Genomic DNA, 19,770 nt, shown 5'->3' with positions numbered 1-19,770 from the left:
TTCTGGAGTTTCTGCCTTTTTGAACTCCTGTTTACTGGTAGACCCTTCATCTTGCAAACTCTTTTCAGCTCTGCCACAGTGTAGCGTTCCAGGTTATCGCAATCCATTTTCATATTTGCAGGCAAGAGCTACAGGTGCCCAAATGAGGTGAAAATTACATTTTTGGGGATAAAAGGAAAAATACCCAATCAAGGATAATTTAAAAAGAGTTTGTATCTGATGTCAGACTATTTACAAGGGATTTTTAGTTTTGCGCAAATCACTGAGTGGCACTGCACAAACACAAGTACTGTATCCCACCACCAAACATAAATGTAATACTATCTGTGATTCACTGAGTGGGGTGGAAGGCCCACTCAGGCAACAGCCACAGTGCTTCTGAGGGTGAGACAGAAAAAGTCCCTAAATTAACCGGTGCTCAACCCTCTTTAGCTTGTCACAAAAGCAATCGGGCTTAACTTTGAGGCAATGTGAAAAAGTATGTATATAGTACTCAAACAATAATTAAGTGAAAACACCAAAAGAGAAAAGTCATACCAACTTAGGAAAATACAGTAAATTGTAATACATGAAACTTTACCAGAACAACAAAAATCCAATCAATAGAAAGGGATATATGCATAAATATTTGTAAGATCTTTTCCTTTCTCCCAGATGCTGCCAGGAAAATGGTACTCCAAGCTCTACTAGTGGTGCGGCTGGACTATTGCAACATGGTTACTCTCAGAGCCACTCAGGTCAGCATACAGAAGCTCCAAAGGGTCCGAAATGCCTCAGCCCAGCTGTTGCTGAACATTCCTAGATTCTCTCCAATGAGGCCAGCTTTGGGAAAACTGCATTGGTTTCCTATTAGTGGAAGTTTTTCTTTTAAAGCCCTATGTTTCTGCCATAAGATCTTCAATCAGAAATTATTCTACTATCTTCATTGCTCAGAAGCTGAAAACATGGCACTTTAGACCTTAGTAATGCATATGGGACCACAATGGACATGGAATGCTAGCGCTGGGACACTCCGAGTGGAGTAACCACATGCTCTACAAATTTGCTAACATAACATAACAAACATGTGATTTTAAATTCAAAATAGCGTCTAAAAGCACAAAGTGCCAATTGTGGTTATCTGGTCACACTAGACCAAGAGAAAGCCACAAGTTCAGGCTGGCTGCAATACTGCACGCGTCAAATACAGGGAACAGGTTAGTCAGCTGAAAAGTTACCTTCTAAGTCAAGTGCACAGAATTCTGTTCCTGGCGGAGGAGGCAATGAGGAGCAGGTAGAGCATCACGGATAGTCATCACTGTAGCATGAAGCGAAAGCTGCCATCGTAGAAACGCAAGCAGCACGTGGGGGCAGTCTGGCATATCAGACTGTCATTGCAATAGCTCGAAGTGCAGTTCTTGCATTGATGGTCATCACTGGCAGTCACTGTAGCACTGTAGAACGAAGAACAGGTCTCACTGGAGCTTCGGGTTGGGTTGGCAGAAGCGGCTGAAGCCAGAGACTTGATGCGAACAGCCCATTCGTAGTCGCATGGAGCCCAAACCTTAGGATTTTGACCTTTTCCTTCAGGAGGAATACACTCTGATGCCAGCCAAGAGCCCAGGACTTGGGGATGCACCTGTTGGGGATCAGGAACAAATTCCAGAAGAGGCAAGCAGGGCTCAGGCAGGTCCAGGTGAGCTCAGTTGCAGAAGGTCAGATGGACCATTGCAGGTAGGCCTCTGAAGCTTGTTGTATCCCTGTAGCTCACAAAGGAGGTCACCCAACTGACCCTTGGAGTCCCTCTTGTTAGCATGGGATAAAGGCAAGTAGGTCCAGTCTTCCTTCTCAGATAGCAAGGCAGTCCTTCAAGCAGCAGGGCAGTCATATGGTAGCAGGGAGTCCTTCTTTTGAAACTTCTACATGTCCATGAGTGTTCTGAAGCGTGGCTCTGGAGGTCCAATATGTATACCTAGTGCCGGCCTTTCGGTTGGCTGACTCCTGGTACTACCCCCCACATCTGGTTCTAGAAGGTTCTTCCTCTTCCACTGTCACGGCTCCAAACTGTCTAGGGTGACAAACGAGAAGGCATACCTGGTGTCAAGTTCCTTTGTGTGTGCAGGAGGCAAAGCCCTTTGAAGTGTAAGTGGGGTTGGGTTCCACCCATCCGCAGTCATCCTGCCAGCATGGTCCGTCTTGTCCACACTTAAGCCCACTTTACTTTACTGTCTGGAAGCAATACACAAACTCAGTAGCAACACCTTTCACAGTCATGTGACCCAGAACACTGACAGAAGGCAAAAATGGTTGAGACAAGAAAATTAAAGTTTTTTAAGTGGCATATTCAGAGTTGTGATTTAGAATCTGACCTTACCATTAAATATTATTTTGGATTACAATTAATGTCAGTGTAAACAACCTATCTCTATCAGCTCCCAATCCAAAGTTATCACTTATTGAAAGTAATAAGGTAACCCAGTGCTTATTAAAAGTAATGAGGTAACCCAGTGCTAGAGAATGGAGAGCTAAGCCTTACAACAGTGAAAAACAACTTTCAATCAAGGATTTAATCAATCAATCAAGGATTTATAGACCGCACTAATCACCTGTTAGGGTCTCAAGGCGCTGGGAGGAGGGGGGGGGAGCTACTGGTCGTAGAGCCATGTCTTGAGGCGTTTCCTGAATGTCAAGAGGTCTTGGGTCTGGCGAAGGTGGAGCGGTAGGGAGTTCCAGGTCTTTTTACTGCAAGGACATGTAAACCTTAAGCACCATAGGCTTCAGTGGGAGGCCTGAGGCACTTTTAAGAGGCTTTATTAGTGGGTGGCACAATGAGTGCTGCAGGTCAACTGGTACTATTTACTTTACAGGCCCTGGGTACATGTAGTATGTTTTTACTAGATACTTACAAGTGAATTAAATGTGTAAGTTAGGTGCTGGACAATTTTACTATGTTTGACTGGGAGAGCACACGCACTTTAACACTGGTTAACTCTTGTAAAGTGCACAGGGTCCTACATTTCAGAGAAACAAAAATCCAGTAAAACAGGAGCTGTGAAGACAAAAGGTTTGGGGGAATACCGCACCAAGGATGTTAGGTCTAACATCAAGGTATTATTAACATAGTACTACTCATGTACCACTAAATGCAATTCATAAACCTATGGCCAGAGGTCTCCTCCTTTCCTGTCTTTTTGTGTGTGCATCTCAGGACCTGTGGTGTGGATCACCACACACATGGATTTATGAACAAATAATAAATGTGTGAGGGGCGATGGGGAGGGTTGTGAAAAAGGGAATAAATACTATTAAATGAGTGGGGTTAAAGGAAATTTGAGGTGGGGTTTGTGAGGAACATACTAATACAAAACATATATCCACAAAAGAGTAAGAACATTGCAATTTCACAAAATACATTTCTGAAGTTACTATTGGCTCAAATATACTCCAGTTTACTCCTGGGACTGATCAAGCACCACAAATGGGCAACTCCCAGAGACAGCAATGGAGAAAGAGAATTAAAATAACACAGCATCAGAACTACTGGTAGGTAACTTAAATTAGTTTGACATATAAAATGGCATTCATATATGTTTTCAACAAATTGTAAATGTTACCTTTTATCTATGTAAATTGTTTATAAATTAAATAAATATATAACTTTATTCAACCTGGCTGAATATTATAAAAATATGCAAAATATTTTGCTCGTTTTTTATAATTAATATTTAAAAAATATTTATACATGCAGTTACTATATTTAAATATTTCATTATTTAATGCACATTTAATATAAGTTAATACACTGTAAAATTGTATCTTATTATTTCCTTGTCAATATTTTTTTAAATATTATCTTCTTTACATTGCCAAATATTTTCTTTAGGAAGATCTCCACCAACAGGTGAAAAGTTACTGGTAGCAACCTTACACTTCAGATGAAGGAGGCCACTCCCCCAATTGAGATGATGAAGACATGTAAGTCTACAACTAGTTGTAGATCCCTATTTGGAAATAGCAAAAGAGTTGTGAGCTACACCTAGCTGTAGAAGGCATATACACTAGTCAATATATACATATTTATATTTACCTTTGATCCGTATTTGTTTAACAACATTTGGCCACTGCTATTAAGATTTTCAAGACAATTTGAATCTTAAACTTTTAGGTGGAAAACAATTTAGCAACATACCATTTGATTTTGAGAGGGGGAAACCCACTATGGTCGAAACACATATGTCAGTTAGGTATTTGAATCAGTGGAGTATGTGCACTGTCTTTTCCTACTCTAACATGTTTTATGGAATTAATTCAATTTTGACTGTGTACATATGCTTTTATGGGATTCACGAAGACTTGTGCCATAAATTTATACAATGGGGTAAATATTAGCAGCAATCTTCCCTTTCTAATAAGATGCAACTGCTTCCTGCCATAGAGATGGTAGCCAGTATGAAGTCAGATACCTCTTTTGACAGAGTGGACAGGCTTAACTCTGAGCAAGTATTTATGCAAAACCAAAACAGAAATAAAGCTAAAACACTGAACCATGAAAATCCCAAACTGAATTAGAATAATGGAGTTAATAAAAAAAGGCACCAAGAGAAAAATATCCTGTAATATAAATGATGAAAGAGAAAATAGTGACAAAAACCATTAAGGGACATATTTATTATCCCACGTGCCGCCGTTGTGACATATTTTGTGACACAATGGAAGTGCATTCCTTGCAGCCATATATATGAGGCCATGCAAAGCCACTTTACATGGCTTTGAATGGCCTCAAAGTTACAGAGTAAGGGAAGGCAGTGTAAATCGCTGCCTTGCCTTACTCTGGGAAAGGGAGGCGTTCCATGGGTGTTGAGGTGGGTGTTCCCATGCAACACCAATGGATTTTGACACATCCACAGATTTACCAACCCTGGTAAACCTGAGGATGTGCCAAAACCTTATGCCTCCCCAGGTGAAGCTCAACGAGGAGAAACATATTTCAGTTTTTTTTCTTTCTATGTGTGCTGCAAGCCTCCCAGGTTTGTTTTTGTGCAGGAAGGTACTCCTTCCTGCACAAAAACAATCCTGTATGGAACACAGACAGCCTGGCACCATGGTGCCTGTGTTGGTGCTAGGCAGCCCATTGTGCTCCTGCACAGGAGGGAAACAACAGGATTGCACCATATTCCTTAAATATGGTGCATCCCTGCCCTTTCCAAGTGATGTGATGCAGCAAAGTGACTTGCTGTGCTTCACTGCACCACTTTTTCATAAATCTGGCCCCAAGAGTCAGTTATAGTCTATGGAAGTGGTAGACAGGAACCTAGGCACAATTTCAGACCAACCACAATGGAGTGCAGGCCAGATACACCAAGTGGGTTCATCTGAGTCAAAAATGTTACCTTCTGACTTAGGACCTGATTACGAGTTTGGAGGCCTGGTGACTTCCATGGCAGCAGAGCATTCCTGCCCTCTACAAGTGATGTAATGCAGCAAATATTCTTGCTGTGCTTCACTGCACCACTTTTTCATAAATCTGGCCCCAAGAGTCAGTTATAGTCTATGGAAGTGATAGACAGGAACCTAGGCACAATTTCAGGCTGACCACAATGGAGTGCAGGTCAGATACACCAAGTGAGTTCATCTGAGTCAAATATTTTACCTTCTGACTTAGGGCCTGATTACAAGTTTGGAGGTCTGGTGACTTCCACGGCAGCAGTCTGACCACCATAGCCTTGGCGGTCCGACTGCTGAATTATGATGCAGGTGGTTGCATAGCCACAAGACCACCACTGTCCCGCCGACACTCCCAGCATGTTGCAGACAGCCATTTTGGCAGTCAAGGAATTTCAGCTACCACAGGGCAGTGCAGGCAAAGTGACCACCATCCAGATAACAAAGTGCCTTTCCATCAACTCAACTGTAGCGGTGTGCACTGCCAGCCTTGAGCTGGCAGAAGGAAGGGAAATGGAGTGTTTACAACCCCAATATCTTCTTTTCACATCAGTCCCTGATGTGGACTCCTTTGTCCAGGGCCCCCCCATTACCTTAGGCTCCCCACCCCCAACAACAGACAGGTAAAACCGTGTATGTACCTGTCACATTGCCTACTAATGATTAGAGTGGACATGTGTGGTCCATTCTTTAGTAAAGGCATTGGAGCATGTTATTTTTCCACATGTACACAAAATTTACACACCTGCATCGACACCTATGGAAAAATATACATTGTTTACCTGACTGCATCCTCTGCCTGGCCACCACTGTCATCAACACAGCCGCTGGGCCAAGGGGGGCGTTGTAATATGGTCGCTGCGGGACCTCCACCGCGGTGAGCTTTTTGAGATCGCTGCTGCAGCGGTCTGGTTGTCCGACCGCCAAAATCATAATCAGGCCCTTAGTCTTTTTTTGGAGCTAATAGCACTCCAGGGGGCAACCCTGAAGTAGTACCCTAGGGTGTGTACCAAAATCAAACACCTTTGCCATGAGGTCCTTCTAACGGCTCCTTATGTCTTGAAAGTCACAAATTCTTTCACACTTTACAGGGTGTCTGGAAGAGCTCCTTTGGATCACTTCTAAGGACCACAGGACCTCTGGGGCAGCACATAGGGAACAGGACTAACTCCAGCAGTGGCCACCAGCTAGGTGGTACTGGTCACCTGGTCACTTCAGCAAAAAGATGTCTTGCAGTTTGTTGTGTGTCTTTAGCCTCACAAAAGGTTGGCTAACTAACCATAGGAACTCACTTCTCTGTCCTGAGCACAAGAGAGTTAATGGAGTTTCTTGGTCCACTCTAACTGTACTTTCTGCTAGGGGAAGAAAAATGCCAATCCACTCCCAAGCCATTGTTCCTCCTCTGTGAGCAGTTTCCACACCTCATAAAGATCAAGCACTTGTAGACCAGCTGTCATTAGGTTACTGCTAATTAGCCCAGTGGATGTTCAGACAGGTAAAAGGTAACATTCAGAAAGTTACTTGTCCTAAATTTTCATAAAACAAATCAGACTTTTCCATTAAATTGAATGGTTAATGAATATTCAAAATTGTCTCTGAATGGTTTTTGTAGTCCTTTTCTGCCAGAACTTACAAATTATTGTTTAGAAACTCCACCCAGTGAAAATAGCTTTTGGAACCTAGTCAGTGGAGGAACATGCAATTTTTAATTTCACAAATGTTCCACTTTTAAATATCAGATACCCCACTTTGCTAACAAAAATCTGTAATTTGTTGGGGCTTATTAATATTTAAATGCAGGGTTCCCTAGCTGTCAAAAGGGGTTATTTTAACAGATGTGCCACCAGGTTTTTTGGCTGCTGCAGTCTGGCTACACATGGTAGGCCTAAAGCCATGTTTTTGAGGCTGACTTTGTAGATGGAACAGATGGCCTGTTGTCCGCAGGTGGCATTTAACTTCCAGACCCTGGGTTTATTTCAGACACCATGTGCTGGAGACTTATATGCAAGTTAAATATGTCAACCAGGACCAACCCGATTTAGGCACATTTAAATGGGGAGCACAGGCATCTTCCTCCGGTTTAGCTGTACAGTGAACAGAGTTTAAAAAAAAAAGGAAATTAGGATCCAGAAAAAGGCAAACAATCTGGGATGACCATCTGGAAAAGTCATACTTTCCTACAATCCTGATATCTGCAAAGCTCTGTATTCAACCCAAACAATATTATTGGTCCACTGTATATATATTATTCCTAATGTAGTAAGCCTGATAGACTTACTTCGAGAAAGACTTTCATAGCCTTGGAGCAAGTGGTCCCAGTGGTTCCACAGGGAATGTTCTCAGTGATGATTCGGAATGTACCATTGCTGGTGTCACTGCCAAAGAAGTCCTGAAACAGAGCAACGAGGAGACACATTAGCAAATTTCAACCCTGGTATCCAAATGCTTCAAATGAGCATAGCCTCCAATTCCATGATGCTTACCTGAGCCAGTGTGTACTCACAGTCCCCGTTGAAGGTGAAATGCCTGCCATCAAAGGTGACATAGTGTCCATCTCCATAAACACTACAGGTTCCCGGGCAGACTTCATTGGTGCAGGCCCACATCCTGTTCTTACATGTGCTATGATGGACAGAGATCAAAAAGTCACCTTTTTACACTCTTACATTATTATGCTGATTCACCTCATTAATAATATTTTTGTGGAATGGTGTAGCTTTCATGACTATTCCTGGGGCTACTTCTTGAAATGCGCTTTTGACTGACTGCCATGATTGTTTTCTTATAAAAACATAAAACATTTGCCATCTGAGTGCATCTGGTGGTGTTTATAACTCATCACAGAAGGTGGCCCTCTGTGGACCCTGATGTTATAGGATCTTTTTTTTCTTAATGAGTGTACAGGGGACTCAGAACAGAAGCTGAACACCCGCTGACCAAAAACTTCTTTCGATGCTGAACGGTGATAAAAACTGCAGCACTATCTGTTGTATTAGTGAAATCAACTAAGAGATTTGATGTGATAAGCTGAAAATGTTCTTCTGATAAAAAAACCTTTCCCCCAACTCATGTATTAATTACACAGATTTACTACTCAGTTGTTTGTGGCAATGAAGAATACAGGTAAGAGAAAATAACATTTTACTCACTGAAAAAATAATTCTCAGTATGGTAGAAGACAGACTAAACATGAAAAGTTTCCAGTTGTCGTAATTCTGCTTTTCAGCAGCCCATTCCAAGACACTAAAGCTGTAAATAAGAGAATAGCCTACTTACTCGACCAAGCAAGAGGAAAAGTTGTGCTCCGGCAACCAGTCTATGGGATGGCAAAAATGTGGTGAGGCTGCTGGCTTCATAAATAAGCTGTGACTTAATTAAGATTTACAGCATAGCATAACATTCCACTTCTCTAGGTCTGCTCAATTAAGTTAGATTTTGCCTCAGTCATCTTTGCGTTAAATTCTTATAAAAGAAATTGGTTTACAGCAAGACGTATCACAACCCACAGCTTGTAAATAGGTCTGGGCGGTGAGCTCCACTTAGCCTGCGGAGCTAACAGAGTTTTTGGCACTCTGTGCTCCCCTTGGAGCACAGAGTTTGGTCAAAAACTCCGCTAGCCCTGCCAGCAGAGCTCACCGTGTGCACACTGCAGCCTAGTTATGGGCCACACAGTGCAAGCTCAGACAGTCTGCGCTGTGTAGCCCATAACTGGGCTACAGCACACACTCACCCGACGACAGCGGCTGGAGTTGCTCACCAGCTACCCAGCAGCTTAGGATGATACAGGGAGGCAGAGGGCCAGCCAGGCTGTGCCACCCAGGACCTCCTGGGAAGGAGGACCCACGTAAATCCTCGTTTTTTTTTTCTATGCAAACACTGGTGCACAAAAGTCCTGAAATGCAGCCTTCACTGTCTATGGCCCTGGCCTGAATTCAGACCAGGGCCATAGGCAGCGAAAGCTGCTGTCTCAGGCCACTTGTGCACCTGCCTGCCTTATGTGCACTGACTGCACACCGGGCAGGCCGGTGCACAAGAGGCCCGAAATGGCAGCTTTTGCTGCCTATTGCCCTGTCCTGAATGCGCCTGATCTCTTAAGTGCTAAGCATGGTCAAGCCTAATCAGGCCAAACCCTGCTTAGAACTTTTGAGATCGGTTGCATTCAGGGCCACTCCGCAGCTCACAGAACTCTGCCTCCAAGGAATTCCGTGGGGTTACTAGCCAACTCTGCTGAATTCCACGGAGTGGAACTCCATCAACTCCACCCACCCCTACAGTTGTAAAGTCACCGGGCAAGCATGCTGTTGGGAACTTAATGGATTAAAAAATAGTATGCCAATAAAAATGTTTAAGAGGGAACTGTAGCAAATAGGAGGCTTTTGATCATAAAACTATACATTTTTCAAAATGTAAATAAAGAGGCACTCATTCACACTGAGTAGGGCAGGAAAATGCGTACTGTCTCTCTCAAGAGCTTCTAACTGCTCAGCAGACTGCAAATAGCTACTTTCAATATTTTCTCAACTCTTCCTCTAACCAGCCCTTTATATATGAGGTGCTTCCATATCCCCCCCGGGCACTACATGACATAGCCCAGAAAAAAGAAAAAAAATGTCCCTACCCTTCTCTTGTATACCCTACTTCAGGCCTCTCTCCAATCACATGGAGCCATAAAAACCATAAATGTGGAGCACAATTATGTCGTGTCATGTCATCACTAAGAACTGGGATAGCGGTGGACTCAACTGAAAGTGTGGGCGAGGCATAAGTATTGCAACAAGGAAGGAACATTGGAGTAATGAAGATTTCCGGTAAGCAATCTATCCGTTAATAAATTCAAGATAGGAACTTACGGGCTGCTCCATGATATTAGCATTTTCTAGATTCATCCCCTGATGTCAAAGAGATCCTGATTGAGAACTCCTAGTAACATCGGATTTTTAAAAACCCGTCATCTACCCTGCTGCTGCTCTTCCGCCAAGTCACAATCTGCTACTTGAATACTGGAACTACAGGAGGGAAATAATAAATGTGGCTGTTGTAAAGTGCTAACACAGTGGTGTAGGAAAGTACCATCTTGCCTGGCATGTTACCCCCATTTTTCACTGTATATATGTTGTTTTAGTTGTATGTGTCACTGGGACCCTGTCACCCAGGGCCCCAGTGCTCATAAGTGTGCCTGAATGTGTTACCTGTGTAGTGACTAACTGTCTCACTGAGGCTCTGCTAATCAGAACCTCAGTGGTTATGCTCTCTCATTTCTTTCAAATTGTCACTAACAGGCTAGTGACCAATTTTACCAATTTACATTGGCTTACTGGAACACCCTTATAATTCCCTAGTATATGGTACTGAGGTACCCAGGGTATTGGGGTTCCAGGAGATCCCTATGGGCTGCAGCATTTCTTTTGCCACCCATAGGGAGCTCTGACAATTCTTACACAGGCCTGCCACTGCAGCCTGAGTGAAATAACGGCCACGTTATTTCACAGCCATTTTACACTGCACTCAAGTAACTTATAAGTCACCTATATGTCTAACCTTTACCTGGTAAAGGCTGGGTGCTAAGTTACTTAGTGTGTGGGCACCCTGGCACTAGCCAAGGTGCCCCCACATTGTTCAGGGCCAATTTCCCGGACTTTGTGAGTGCGGGGACACCATTACACGCGTGCACTACATAGGTCTCTACCTATATGTAGCTTCACAATGGTAACTCCGAATATGGCCATGTAACATGTCTATGATCATGGAATTGCCCCCTCTATGCCATCCTGGCATAGTTGGCACAATCCCATGATCCCAGTGGTCTGTAGCACAGACCCTGGTACTGCCAAACTGCCTTTTCAGGGGTTTCACTGCAGCTGCTGCCAACCCCTCAGACAGGCATCTGCCCTCCTGGGGTCCAGCCAGGCCTGGCCCAGGATGGCAGAACAAAGGACTTCCTCTGAGAGAGGGTGTTACACCCTCTCCCTTTGGAAAATGGTGTGAAGGCAGGGGAGGAGTAGCCTCCCCCAGCCTCTGGAAATGCTTTCTTGGGCACAGATGTGCCCAATTCTGCATAAGCCAGTCTACACCGGTTCAGGGGACCGCTTAGCCCTGCTCTGGCGCGAAACTGGACAAAGGGAAGGGAAGGGGAGTGACCACTCCCCTGACCTGCACCTCCCCTGGGAGGTTTCCAGAGCTCCCCAGTATGCGCCAGACCTCTGCCATCTTGGAAACAGAGGTGCTGCTGGCACACTGGACTGCTCTGAGTGGCCAGTGCCACCAGGTGACGTCAGAGACTCCTTCTGATAGGCTCCTTCAGGTGTTGCTAGCCTATCCTCTCTCCTAGGTAGCCAAACCCTCTTTTCTGGCTATTTAGGGTCTCTGTCTCTGGGGAAACTTTAGATAACGAATGCAAGAGCTCATCCGAGTTCCTCTGCATCTCTCTCTTCACCTTCTGCCAAGGAATCGACTGCTGACCGCGCTGGAAGCCTGCAAAACTGCAACATAGTATGTGGGGTCCACTCCATTTATCTTGGAGTGCTCTTGGGGCCACAGGCTCCAAGACCCACACTTTCTGCCCTGGTTTGTACTGAACCAAAACAGCCTTCTGATCATTCCATTGCTTCTGGAGCTCTTGGCTGGCCTGAAGGTTTTTACTGGCCTTTTTCATATACTCAGCCATCCTTGATCTGAGGCCAAGTACATAATCCACAATATCTTGTTTTGGAGCTTTTAAAGGTTGTTACCATGCCTCCTTTTTGCCTACAGGGAGGTACCCCAGAAAGGAGTGGGCTTCAGCCCCTTTGAACTCCTCTTTGGACACCCTGTTAGGGGTCCACTAACACTTGTCAAGGAGGGTTGGGAACAACCTTTAAAAGCTCCAAAACAAGATATTGTGGATTATGTACTTGGCCTCAGATCAAGGATGGCTGAGTATATGAAAAAGGCCAGTAAAAACCTTCAGGCCAGCCAAGAGCTCCAGAAGCAATGGCATGATCAGAAGGCTGTTTTGGTTCAGTACAAACCAGGGCAGAAAGTGTGGGTCTTGGAGCCTGTGGCCCCAAGAGCACTCCAAGATAAATAGAGTGGACCCCACACAATTGTTGAGAAAAAGGGTGAAGTCACCTATTTAGTTGACTTAGGCACTGCCAGGAGTCCCCTTAGGGTGCTCCATGTCAACCGCCTGAAACCCTACTATGACAGGGCTGATCTCACCCTGCTCATGGCAACTGATGAGGGACAGGAAGAAGACAGTGATCCTCTACCTGATCTCTTCTCTTCCACAGAACAAGATGCTCTTGTGGAAGGTGTAGTTTTGGCTGATTGTCTTACTGCTGAGCAGAAAGACCATTGCATAAATCTCCTGGGTCAGTTTTCTGAACTCTTCTCTACTGTGCCAGGTACCACTTCTTGGTGTGAGCACACTATAGATACTGGAGACAGTTTACCTGTCAAAAGTAAGATCTATAGGCAGCCTGACCATGTCAGGGACTGCATAAAGCAAGAGGTGCAGAAAATGCTAGAACTGGGAGTGGTTGAGCACTCTGAAAGTCCATGGGCTTCTCCTGTGGTACTTGTACCAAAACCACATTCCAAAGATGGAAAGAAGGAAATGCGGTTTTGTGTAGATTACAGAGGTCTCAACCAGGTAACCAAAACTGATGCTCACCCTATACCCAGGGCAGATGAGCTCATAGATACACTGGCATCTGCCAAGTATCTAAGCACTTTTGATTTGACTGCAGGGTATTGGCAGATCAAGTTATCAGAAGATGCTAAACCTAAAACTGCATTTTCAACCATTGGAGGCCATTACCAATTTACAGTAATGCCTTTTGGATTGAAAAATGCACCTGCCACTTTTCAGAGGTTGGTGAACACAGTCCTGCAAGGGCTGGAAGCTTTCAGTGCAGCATATTTGGACGATATAGCTGTCTTTAGCTCCAGCTGGGATGATCACCTGGTCCACCTATGGAAAGTTTTGGAGGCCCTGCAGAAGGCAGGCCTCACTATCAAGGCTTCAAAGTGCCAGATAGGGCAGGGTAAGGTGGTTTATCTGGGACACCTTGTTGGTGGGGAACATATTGCACCACTACAGGGGAAAATCCAAACAATTATTGATTGGGTTCCCCCTACCACCCAGACTCAGGTGAGAGCCTTCCTAGGCCTCACTGGGTATTACAGGAGGTTCATTAAGACCTATGGCTCCATTGCAGCCCCTCCTAATGACCTCACATCCAAGAAAATGCCTAAAAAGGTATTATGGACAGCAAACTGTCAGAAAGCTTTTGAGGAGCTGAAGCAGGCCATGTGCTCTGCACCTGTCCTGAAAAGCCCTTGTTACTCTAAAAAATTCTATGTCCAAACTGATGCATCTGAATTAGGAGTAGGGGCAGTCCTATCACAACTTAATTCTGAGGGCCAGGATCAACCTGTTGCTTTTATTAGTAGGAGGTTGACCCCTAGAGAAAAGTGTTGGTCTGCCATAAAGAGGGAGGCCTTTGCTGTGGTCTGGGCTCTGAAGAAGTTGAGGCCATACCTGTTTGGCACTCACTTCATTGTTCAGACAGACCACGAACCTCTACTTTGGCTAAAACAAATGAAAGGTGAAAATCCTAAATTGTTGAGGTGGTCCATATCCCTACAGGGAATGGACTATACAGTGGAACATAGACCTGGGAGTAGCCACTCCAATGCAGATGGACTCTCCAGATATTTCCACTTAGACAATGAAGACTCATCAGGTCATGGCTAGTCTTATTGTCCTTCGTTTGGGGGGGGGGTTGTGTTGGAAAGTACCATCTTGCCTGGCATGTTACCCCCATTTTTCACTGTATATATGTTGTTTTAGTTGTATGTGTCACTGGGACCCTGTCACCCAGGGCCCCAGTGCTCATAAGTGTGCCTGAATGTGTTACATGTGTAGTGACTAACTGTCTCACTGAGGCTCTGCTAATCAGAACCTCAGTGGTTATGCTCTCTCATTTCTTTCAAATTGTCACTAACAGGCTAGTGATCAATTTTACCAATTTACATTAGCTTACTGGAACACCCTTATAATTCCCTAGTATATGGTACTGAGGTACCCAGGGTATTGGGGTTCCAGGAGATCCCTATGGGCTGCAGCATTTCTTTTGCCACCCATAGGGAGCTCTGACAATTCTTACACAGGCCTGCCACTGCAGCCTGAGTGAAATAACGTCCACGTTATTTCACAGCCATTTTACACTTCACTTAAGTAACTTATAAGTCTCCTATATGTCTAACCTTTACCTGGTAAAGGCTGGGTGCTAAGTTACTTAGTGTGTGGGCACCCTGGCACTAGCCAAGGTGCCCCCACATTGTTCAGGGCCAATTCCCCGGACTTTGTGAGTGCGGGGACACCATTACACGCGTGCACTACATAGGTCACTACCTAGATGTAGCTTCACAATGGTAACTCCGAATATGGCCATGTAACATGTCTATGATCATGGAATTGCCCCCTCTATGCCATCCTGGCATAGTTGGCACAATCCCATGATCCCAGTGGTCTGTAGCACAGACCCTGGTACTGCCAAACTGCCTTTTCAGGGGTTTCACTGCAGCTGCTGCTGCTGCCAACCCCTCAGACAGGCATCTGCCCTCCTGGGGTCCAGCCAGGCCTGGCCCAGGATGGCAGAACAAAGGACTTCCTCTGAGAGAGGGTGTTACACCCTCTCCCTTTGGAAAATGGTGTGAAGACAGGGGAGGAGTAGCCTCCCCCAGCCTCTGGAAATGCTTTCTTGGGCACAGATGTGCCCAATTCTGCATAAGCCAGTCTACACTGGTTCAGGGGACCCCTTAGTCCTGCTCTGGCGCGAAACTGGACAAAGGAAAGGGGAGTGACCACTCCCCTGACCTGCACCTCCCCTGGGAGGTGTCCAGAGCTCCTCCAGTGTGCTCCAGACCTCTGCCATCTTGGAAACAGAGGTGCTGCTGGCACACTGGACTGCTCTGAGTGGCCAGTGCCACCAGGTGATGTCAGAGACTCCTTCTGATAGGCTCCTTCATGTGTTGCTAGCCTATCCTCTCTGCTAGGTAGCCAAACCCTCTTTTCTGGCTATTTAGGGTCTCTGTCTCTGGGGAAACTTTAGATAACGAATGCAAGAGCTCATCCGAGTTCCTCTGCATCTCTCTCTTCACCTTCTGCCAAGGAATCGACTGCTGACCGCGCTGGAAGCATGCAAAACTGCAACATAGTAGCAAAGACGACTACTGCAACTCTGTAACGCTGATCCTGCCGCCTTCTCGACTGTTTTCCTGGTGGTGCATGCTGTGGGGGTAGTCTGCCTCCTCTCTGCACTAGAAGCCCCGAAGAAATCTCCTGTGGGTCGACGGAATCTTCCCCCTGCAACCGCAGGCACCAAAAAGCTGCATTACCGGTCCCTTGGGTCTCCTCTCAGCACGACGAGCGAGGTCCCTCGAATCCAGCAACTATGTCCAAGTGACCCCCACAGTCCAGTGACTCTTCAGTCCAAGTTTGGTGGAGGTAAGTCCTTGCCTCCCCACGCCAGACTGCATTGCTGGGAACCGTGACTTTTGCAGCTACTCCGGCCTCTGTGCACTTCCGGCGGAAATCCTTTGTGCACAGCCAAGCCTGGGTCCACGGCACTCTAACCTACATTGCACGACTTTCTAAGTTGGTCTCCGGCGACGTGGGACTCCTTTGTGTAACTTCGGGTGAGCACCGTTTCACGCATCCTTGTAGTGCCTGTTTCTAGCACTTCTCCGGGAGCTACCTGCTGCTGAGAGGGCTCCTTTTCTTGCTGGACGTCCCCTCTCTCTTCTGACGCAATTTGCGATATCCTGGTCCCTCCTGGGCCATAGCAGCATTCAAAAACGCTTACTGCACGATTTGCAGCTAGCAAGGCTTGTTGGCGGTCTTTCGGCGGTAAAACACTTCTGCACGACTCTCCACAGGGAGACGGATCCGTCCTCCAAAGGGGAAGTCTCTAGCCTTTTTCGTTCTTGCAGAATCCTCAGCTTCTTCTGTCCAGTAGAAGCTTCTTTGCACCCAGAGCTGGCATTTCCTGGGCATCTGCCCATCTCCGACTTGCTTGTGACTTTTGGACTTGGTCCCCTTGTTCCACAGGTACCCTCGACTGGAAATCCATCGTTGTTGCATTGCTGGTTTGTGTCTTTCCTGCATTATTCCCCTATCACAACTTCTTTGTCCTTTGGGGAACTTCAGTGCACTTTGCACTCATTTTTCAGGGTCTTGGGGTGAGCTATTTTTCTAACCCTCACTATTTTCTAATAGTCCCAGCGACCCTCTACAAGGTCACGTAGGTTTGGAGTCCATTCGTGGTTTGCATTCCACTTTTGGAGTATATGGTTTGTGTTGCCCCTATCCCTATGTGTCCCCATTGCATCCTATTGTAACTATACATTGTTTGCACTGTTTTCTAAGACTATACTGCATATTTTTGGTATTGTGTACATATAACTTGTGTATATTTGCTATCCTCATACTGAGGGTACACTCTGAGATACTTTGGGATATTGTCATAAAAATAAAGTACCTTTATCTTTAGTATAACTGTGTATTGTGTTTTCTTATGATATTGTGCAAGCGACACTAGTGGTACTGTAGGAGCTTCACTCGTCTCCTAGTTCAGCCTAAGCTGCTCTGCTAAACTGCCATTATCTATCAGCCTATGCTGCTAGACACCCTATACACTAATAAGGGATAACTGGGCCTGGTGCAAGGTGCAAGTACCCCTTGGTACTCACTACAAGCCAGTCCAGCCTCCTACAAGTGGCGTAACGAAACTGGAGGGCCCCCCCTCCAAAGAACATGGATGGGGCTACCCTTCGGTCTCACTGAGGCCACGTGCTATGCTGAGGGGGCCCCTGGAGCTCACCCCCCCACACACCACAGGGGGCAAAAGGGTAGAACTTCAATTATTCCAAATGCCATGGCATGAACTTTTTTATCTACTGCAAAACCACCTCTGTGACATACATTTATTTTACACAGTAGAATGCACTTTGGAAGCACCATACATACTTTGGAGGAGCAAATTACAAAACATATTAGAGCCATTTGAAACCAGTACTTATACTGCTGTAACACACCATCTTGACATTAACAAACTAAAAGACATGAGGATGAACATCTCACTTGAAGAAAATGAGGATGAAACTATTGCCACAAATTGTAAAGTGATGAACATCTCACTTGAAGAAAATGAGGATGAAACTATTGCCACAAATTCTAAAGTGTTGAACACTGATGGACTTGTTGTTTGGAACGAGTGGGAAAAGACTTTATACAGAAGTGCAGACTTTCAATAAGAGAATAATTTACCCTGTCCTCGTTGATACAGTTGCGTAAAACATGTTTTATTACCACCCACATCTTTTGTACATATGGACCTCAGATTCCTCCCTTTCTTTCCAACTTGTTAGTTGTCATTCTCCTACATAGATCTTCCTTTCCTCTGGTTAACATTTACACACATTTATAGTGTATATGCAACTGCAGAAAATACTGGACATAAAACACATTACACGATCAATATGTAATTTTGGAAAAACTCTTTAGCACTGCAGGAGATTTCATCTGCATTCTCCATTTTCCTTAATTGAAGTCATATTTATTGCTTGTCACCAACTTTGCGTCCCATGCAAAGGAGAAATAGAATCTTAGGGCCAGATGTAGCAAGTTTCCAAATTGCGAGTTGCAATTTGCGAGTCCCGGCGACTCGCAAATTGCAACTCGCAATTTGGAATGTAGAAAGGCGACCCCATAGCGAGTCAGGGCACTCACGGGGATGGTGGCCTGCTGGAGACAGCAGACCACCATGTCCGTGACTGCTTTTAAATAAAGCAGTCTTTTTTTTTTCAAAGTGTAGCCCGTTTTCCTTAAAGGAAAACGAGCTGCACTTTGAAAAAAAACTGAAACCTTTAGTTTCGGTATTTTTCAGGGCAGGTAGTGGTCCATTGGACCACTGCCTGCTCTGAAAAATTATTTTTTATTCCAGACACAAAGGGGAAGGGGTCCCATGGGGACCCCTTCCCGTTTGCGCCTGGGTTACCATCCACTTCAAGTGGATGCTAACTTCGCTTTCATTTGCAACCGCAATCGCGGTCGCAAATGAAAATGCATAGCATTGCGAGTCGCAAATAGGAAGGGAACACCCCTTCCTATTTGCAAGTCGGAAATGCATTTTGCGAGTCGGAGCCGACTCGCAAAATGCATTTCTACATAGCAAAGAGGCATTTGCGACTCGCAAACGGCGATTTTCGCCGTTTGCGAGTCGCAAACTCTCTGCTACATCTGGCCCTTAGTGTCTCAATTATTGCTTTACTATCCTAGTAAAAATGATTTTGTGTATGTGGTGCTGGGTGGTGGACACCTCATTTTTGTGGACCAGTATTTATTTTTAACGATGATACTATGGCCCAGAACAAAAAGAGAGACAGGCAGGGAAGTTAGAAAGATTGAAGGAGATAAATATAAGAAAACAGTGTGAAACTGCAAAACTGGCCCTGCAAGACTGAAATTAGGATAAAGGAATTGTAGCATGGCGGAAGAGGCATGATGTGAAACAAAAATATATCTGCCGTGGTACTCGACAACCCCGCCATTTGGATACACCTGAGCAGACTTTTAAGCAGATCTTTGGGTCCTTGCACTTACTTCTTTAACAATATATTCACTGGTGAAAAGTGCAATTTTGCATTTCTGTTGTTTTGCTGTGCAGGCGTATGGTACTGCGGCACAGAATTGTGTTTCTGCCACTTGGAATGACGCTCAGTTGTTTGGCTTGTAAGGCATGCTCTGTCTGTGAAGTTGTTATGGATGTTATGACTTACTTTGTGATCTCTGGGCCAGATGTGCAAAGCATTTTTCTGGTCTCACTCAGATTCGGAGATCATGACTACAAAAAATATTTTCTCATATAAAGGGATCAGTTAACTATACTCAAGCCACAAAACATTGAAAAGTGACTCCTGAATTGGTGTGGTAACCCCTTCACAAAGACTATTCCCCTTTTCGAATAGAACCTAAGCTTATTGAAGAGTAGGCAGTGGTCCAGAAGACTCTTGCCAACAATCAAACAAACCTTTTAATTTTTTTTTGTAAACGTATCATGGTTTCTGTTTAAGGTAAATGGGCTCCACTGGAAAACTTTTCTTTGCAATCACAGACATGATGGTCTTCTGGCCCCAGCCAGCCACCAACCACGTGATGGCCATCAATCAGGGTGTGACACAATTTCTGTCCTTCCTTTTGAATATTTATGAGATAGGTCGGATTATGACCCACTCCTCATCGAAGTTTTACAAACTGACCTATTAGTGCATAAGTCATAAAATGAGTTCATAACATTCTATACT

The 19,770-nt window shown here is 44.9% G+C and overlaps 1 protein-coding gene across 1 annotated transcript in view; it reads right to left on the bottom strand.

Moving 5' to 3' along the window:
• LOC138284406 (mucin-2-like) overlaps positions 1-19,770 on the bottom strand; it is a 1,072,535-nt gene that overhangs the window by 536,131 nt on the left and 516,634 nt on the right. Inside the window, exons 21-22 of the mRNA XM_069223143.1 lie at positions 7,905-8,043; positions 7,700-7,810 (exon numbers count right to left, since the gene is read on the bottom strand). Of these exons, the coding sequence (XP_069079244.1) occupies positions 7,700-7,810; positions 7,905-8,043 (250 nt within the window). The remainder of the gene's footprint in view (positions 1-7,699; positions 7,811-7,904; positions 8,044-19,770) is intronic.

This window comes from Pleurodeles waltl, chromosome 3_1, assembly GCF_031143425.1.
Source record: "Pleurodeles waltl isolate 20211129_DDA chromosome 3_1, aPleWal1.hap1.20221129, whole genome shotgun sequence".
Lineage (NCBI taxonomy): Eukaryota > Metazoa > Chordata > Amphibia > Caudata > Salamandridae > Pleurodeles > Pleurodeles waltl.
Note: the sequence above shows the minus strand (reverse complement) of the source record. Positions and strands in the feature narration are given on the sequence as shown.